This window comes from Barbus barbus, assembly GCF_936440315.1.
Source record: "Barbus barbus genome assembly, chromosome: 28".
NCBI lineage: Eukaryota > Metazoa > Chordata > Actinopteri > Cypriniformes > Cyprinidae > Barbus > Barbus barbus.
The window spans coordinates 14,755,733-14,762,649 of record NC_136756.1 but is presented as its reverse complement, the minus strand read 5'-3'; the positions used below and the strand labels follow the sequence as shown (position 1 = coordinate 14,762,649).

The 6,917-nt window shown below is 39.1% G+C and overlaps 1 protein-coding gene across 1 annotated transcript; it reads left to right on the top strand.

The window, feature by feature from the left end:
- Positions 1–3,497: 3,497 nt before the first annotated feature.
- LOC306847833 (apical junction component 1 homolog) lies at positions 3,498–6,713 on the top strand (the record flags this gene model as incomplete). Its single annotated transcript, XM_079382016.1, has 1 exon — positions 3,498–6,713. The coding sequence occupies one exon, from the start codon at positions 3,498–3,500 to the stop codon at positions 6,711–6,713; it is 3,216 nt and encodes a 1,071-aa protein (XP_079238142.1).
- Positions 6,714–6,917: the final 204 nt, after the last annotated feature.

Genomic DNA, 6,917 nt, shown 5'->3' with positions numbered 1-6,917 from the left:
CACTTATACCCTTAGTCAGCTAGAAACAGAACCAGTGAAAATGGCAGCGCAAAGGAACCTTATTCGTAAGCATTTGCCATGAGTGACAGTGTTTTATAAATAGCTTTTAAAATACGCGATCTCTTTAACAATTGGTAAATGAGGCAGTCCTAACAGCATTTAAGATTTTGAGACACAAAGTAGTTATGGGTTATCAGCCAAACACATGGGGCTGTTCACCTCTGGCTGCAGAGACACTGGAGAAAATGCTTTTAAAAGTAGATGAAGTGCTTAGTGCACTTTAAAGTGCAATTTTTGTTGCAAAATTGTTCCCAGCAGACATGTAATACAGTAGTCATGGAAGTCATCTAATCTCAGCTGCATCAATCACAGAGCCGCAGCAGATCTGATCTGAGCTCCGCTGGAGTTTTATTACCCTTTATGTCCAAGAGGTACTAATGTCTACCTGAGATCTTCAGAGATGAGCAGTTACCAGTGTCTGCGGATTTTTTGATTCAGCCCATGCCTTAGGATGCACAAAATTACTCATGTCAGTTTATGTTAATATTTATTTTTAGATACAGTGCAGAAATTATTTGATGATGGTTCAACATTTGAAATTAGGCCTACTAGTTATACTGTGTCACTTATAGATTGCACATTAATGGTTAAATTGATTACAATTATTTTGCACAAAAATAATAACAATTATTGACATTGTAGAAATTTCTTTTGACACCTCATCAGAATTATTGCACTTTCACATAACTAAAAATCAAGAGAACATAAACATTATTTTTTTTTTGTCTCAGAGTTTCCTGATGTATTTATCATATAAGTTAACACACTCTACATTATGAAAATGAGCAATAAGCTTCTCTCAAAAGCTAAACCTGTGAAATTCCTAATATTGAATTCAGCAATTCCAAATTATGTTAACGTTTTTCTATAAAACAGCAAAAAAAATGTATTGAGCAACCACAATCGCAAATAATATAGATGAGATTTATGTTTACATTTATTACAGTCCAATCTTGAGGTTTGCATGCAGATTTAATTTGCCAGGTTGGGAACTCTAGGCAGAAAATATATCTATTTAAGTCTCTGATTGATTTTAACTCTGATTGGGGATTTAGACTCTTAAAATTTGGCAACTGCAAGCATGAAAGCTTGAAGAGTCTTGTTACCAATGCAAATGTCAAATGAAAATGAAACCCTTTCATGATAAACAACCAGTGGGCAAATATCACAGACAATTATGTTTAATTAAGCAAGAGAAGCTGAAATCATGAACACGATTGAAATACGACTTATCGTGCAACCTCTGGCACTTACACATGTTTTTACTGTGCTTTTACTTTGCCCTGCAATGTATGACATATTTGGTTTAATATTGTTAGTGCAAAAAAACATTCACAATGCAATAATACGTTCAAAAGCTAAGAATCTAGTTCTATTCTAAATGAATTCAGAAAAAAAGAGTGAAGGTGTGAGTGTGTGTGTGTGTGTGTGTGTGTGTGTTTAGACTGCTCGACGGTCCTCTCTCAGCAGGATGAACAGATGGTTTTCAGGGTTGGCTGAAAGGAGGTAGCCAGTAAGTGGGGCTCCTTAGCTCCTACTGTCATTTAAAAAAATCCCTGAAAAGCCAAACATTTTAAATAACCTCAAAATTAGCTCCTAACCCTTTGCAAATGTTGCACAGCTGTTCTACTGTATCTCAGGATAAATAAGCAACTGAATACAGTGGCATTTATATTATGTAATAACAATTTAATTTGTATAGCCATGATACAAATCTTTGAGCCTAATACAGTCCACAGGTAGACATGTGCCGACATTTTGCTGTCTGCTGGATAAATAACAAGTAACAATTTGTAACAAATAACAAATAAAATAAAAAATTAAATAGTAACAAATAAAAAGTAACAAATAACAATTTGACCACTGGTAAACATTCAGTGAAAAAAAAAACTGTGTCATTGAAAACACACACAGAAGCAGGGTTTAGACAAACACAATCAAAATAATTATTTGTTCTGAAATGCAAATATTTAATAGGACAAAGGAAGCTAGGCTCAAGAGAGCAAAGTACTGAGGAACAGTGAAAATCAGAGCAAGCATAAATATAGAATATGCACAGATGCATTACTTGCACGGTTCTTGTGTGTTTCTAAGCAATCTTGAATTCTGGGATCAGAACAGATTTTCTTCATTCTAAATTAGCAATGTGCAATGAATCTACTGTCTATGATAAAACTACCATCTGACATTTACTAGTTTATATGCTCCCCTTTTTTAACCTTATTTCCAGTCTATTCATTTTATTTCCCCATAGACCAGAGTGGCACTATTATTAATGGGCAGGAGTAAGGCTGTTGCAGTAGGATGCGGTAAAACTGGATATGTTTTTTTGTCGCAAGAAAAAATATGCGTTGACAGAAATAAACGATTACATTTGAAAGACTTTTTTTTTTTAAATTCTTGAATAATTTTTATTTCTTAATTCATATATTAGATTTTATAATCACATTTTAAAAATAGATTATGTGCAAACACAGAGAACCCAAATATATAAAATGGCATTATCTCATGTTTGAGAACTTTAATAACATTAGTAAAATTCTAACTGGTATATGAATCTGAAATCTTTTTTATTTTTTTATTTTCACAGAGCGCAAACAGAGAGAAAGAGGGAAAAATTACACTTATGTTCTGTCCTTCACTGAGAAAGAAGTTTTCTTATACACTTATTTATTCTTCTGAGATGCTGCAAGGCCTCCATCTTCATAATTAATTCAGATTTTTCCATTTAGTGTTGTTTTATTTGTTTAGCATTCTGCAATTTCTCTGCACAGACTGATGTTTATGCATGATATGACATTTAACAGAAGGATAAATTTTACATTGATTCTGATTGTGAGGATATTCTAATATTTTTCACTGAACTTTTGAAATGATCATATTACGCAAAACAAGTACTATTGAAGCTATATAAATATACATTTTTATACATATATGGTACATGCAGATTTAAGTTTCTGCTGTACTTACCGGGCATATAAATGATGAATTGATAGAATATTTAGATAATACAGATACGGATACTCTTCAAACTTTGCATTGTTCTTCATCTACTTTCTCAACATGTCTTAGTGCCATGGCATTAGTCTTTTTCACTTTGGAAGATATGTAAATTATGCCTATATTTTACATGTGCATTTGTACATAACAGTACATAATATGGGCCCAATTAATGCCTTCTAAAGCAAGATCATTTGTGAAGAATCTCGCAAACCCATTGATTGAAGTCGTAAAATTCTGTTTCGTCTACTCTTCAATATATTATGATCTTTTCGAACCATATGTCAGTCATTTTCAGACTTTAAATGGGTTCCTTTACCCACAATATTCACCTATTTAAACACTTTTATTAAAGAAAATGTATAACTAATAATGTCTTTTTTTATTCTCTCTAGGAGACACCAACTGAGGGGGCAAATAACAGGGGTCCATTTAAGATGACACGGACGGATCCCCCTGACATATTAACATCAACTTTGTATCAAGATATAAAAATTGGCCCTAACTGTGGGCTCTCAAAATATTCTGGATTTCCTAAGCAATGTGATTCCCAAATGGTTGGCCCACTGGATCAAAACTTTGAAACCATTAACAAAAGACATTGCCGTAGCTTTGACTTCATCGAGTCACTGGATGACCCAAAGGACTTTTCCTTGTCCATGGAGTATCCGTACAGGTCTGATCAGCAAACAGTAAGTAAGGATGCAGTCTGGAATGGCATTGGACAGCAGGGACACTTACGTTTTTCCTCACCAGATCTGTTCAACTCAAGACTCTCTCATCAACAAATCAGCACAGACAAGAGCAACGAGGCAGCAAGGACTAGTGTTCATGGCAAGCCTCGCTCAAAAAGTGCTCCAAGGGTTCGAGCCACCCTGACCCCTGTACCCATCACAGTCTCTCCAACTGCAACCATGAGGCGTCGATCTCCAGTGGACCCCCAGAAGAGATCTGAAAGTCTGCCAAATCGAGAAGCCTCCCATTCAACTAGGGCTTTAGTTAACGAGGTACATCCAATCAAGTTACAACCTCACACACCCCTCTATGTTTCTGATTGTTTTGAGGAGAGCAGACAGGAGAAACAAACTAACAATCCCCACGTCAGGTGCCGTGTTGATATAAAGCCAGACGCCGCAGTTCTCCAGCACACTGCACGGAAGATGCCTACTCACAGAAGTAATGTTCCCTGTCAGCTTTCCTCGACATCAGGGATCAGGAACGTCTCATTTCCAAGTCAAATATCCACCTCTAGAACGCCTACTCCCAGTGAGTGTTACAACATGGACTACAGGCAAGCATATCAATATCCCAACAGCTTGTCCGGTAGTTACATTCAATCTGGAGAGATCCCTTTTGGAAGGACTTCTCCTAGAGACCCAAGGGAGTACAGAACCTTGTCTAATCCCAACATCCCAACCAAGTTCTTCTACACAGATGATCCCTGCAGGTATCCAGTTCGCCCACCCAGTAGGACATATTATCAGGATGACCAGTACAGTATTAACAGCAGCAACAGCAACAGCCAAAATCCATCCATTAGTAGTCAGTATGTACTCGACCCAAGGACTCGCTGGGTTCATACCCTGCCTGTGCGTCCATACTATGCAGAGTCCCACCGTGAACCCTTGGATCCATTCTATGGTAGACCGTATTCAGTGAGCGAGCCAGGACCATACTTCATATCCACCCCTCAGAATGAAACATACTTTCAGGAGGATTCAAGAGCATATGCTTTTCCCTCTGAACCCTCAAAGATGTTTTATACACGGCCTTGCCAGTACCCAGCAGACTTGCACATTCCTATGAGAGCATATCATACGGAAGGACGGCGGCGGCCACGTATGTCCCAGGTATTTTCAGATGACTGGAACCGGTCAAGCATTGCAACATATTCCAGTCAGTACGCATCCTCACAGGCCACTCCTCAGCGAATGCCATCGATAAGCCCATGCTATCCCAATGACTTTACCGAGCCAAGTCGTTTAGGAGCAGATGTCCGGAACTACTCAAAATCCTGGGACAATATTATTATCCCTCATATGGACAGAGAACATGGCGTTTCACACGGCAGGAGTTACGAGAACCTTCTCAATCACGGAAGGCCAGGAGTTCCTTCGAATAACAATCAACAACCGGTTATTGTGAACCTTTCTAGTTCGCCGAGACGGTACGCTGCCTTGTCCCTCTCTGAAAACTGTCTAGAAAAGTGTGCTGTTGACAGACAAAACAGTGCGAAGGGGCAATGGTTTGTAACCCCAGAGATTACAATTACTGACAATGACATTCGTGCAGCAAATAGCAACAAGAGAGATGGGGGAACTAGCAGCTGGAATACGCAAAATACAGGGCGATGTCAAACTACAAACTTGCACAACTTACAGAGACCAGCAAACCCACCAGAATCCACAGAGAGAAAGAACACTAATTACTCCCTGCAGCAAAGCCTCGAACAGCTTGATGAGCTGTTAGCCGACCTAGTCATTGATTACAAGCCTCAAAATAGCAGGAGACCAAGTAAGGATCTGATAGACCAGCTCAAACAATTGATTCAAGATGACGAGACCAAAGAAGGGAAGCGGGACATAGATCAAGAGGATTCAGGACTCTTGAACACGCAAACAGACTCTTCAAAGACCAGCCCAGACACATTTAAAGACCCAGACAGTGGTTGTGAAGGTTTTCAGAGGAGTGTTGAGGATGTCTCTTTGAACCATATTGCAGACGAGGATGACACTATGGTGTGCTCCAACAGGAAATGCTTACGCAAAGACACTACATTTAATGCTTGCTTGTACTTCAAGTCCTGCCATAGCTGTTACACCTACTACTGCTCCAGAAACTGCAGGCGAGAAGACTGGGACACTCATAAAGAGACCTGTCTCTATGGCCGCATTAGTAGTGTTTGCAGGCACATTCTGAAACATTGTCGGGAGAACTCTGACATTCATAAAGCTTTTTCACGCACTGCTAGGGTAGGGTATCTGTCCCGTGGGAGAGGAGTTCTGTTCTTGGGTTTTCCAAACCCTGGGTGTGCAGATAACTTCATTCAGGTTGGTCTTGACAGCCTTACCATCTCTCCAACATATCTGTCCCTTCGAGAGTTAGACAGTTTCAAAGACAACCTTGGGCAATACGGCAAAGAGTTGCAGAATGCAGGCAAGGAATATGACCCCACTGAATGTTTCCTCCTGAATGTATCCATTGCTGTTGGAGACTTAGTGCCTAAAATTCCTTCACCCAAATTACAAATGCCAACAGTTCGCAAGTATGCCAAGGTCTCATTGGCCTCCTCAAGCCCAGATAAGAAAATCTTTAAGAAAGAATGTGAAATGGAGACTTTGATTCTCACCCCACCCCCTGGGACCTCTGACATTGACAAGGAGGGCCAAGAGGGCAGGAAAGCAAGAGAGATTTGCTTCATTAATATTCAAAGAGAGCTTCGTACCCGGGGTGTATTCCTTCGCCATGAGTTTCCACAAATATACAACCAGCTTTGTGAGTTTGTTGAGAGCAACAAAAGGTTCACCCCCACCACCATCTATCCCATTGACAAGAGAACAGGAAAGCAGTTCATGTGTATGATCATGGCAGCGTCTGAACCAACGATGCTTGATTGGGTTGGTGCACCACGCCTTCTAGATGACATTATATAATCCTATGCATCCAGTATTATCCAGCTTTTGCTATACGAGATAAAACTTAAATGACTAATGTTTTTAGACAAGTATTTTAATAGTGAGACTATATTTATTGCTTTTCCATCTGGCACTAAAAACTATAATGAATACAAGTTGCTTATGGAATAAAAAGCTATGTACAGTACTTATTAGAAGATAGGAGCACATATGCTTTGTCTT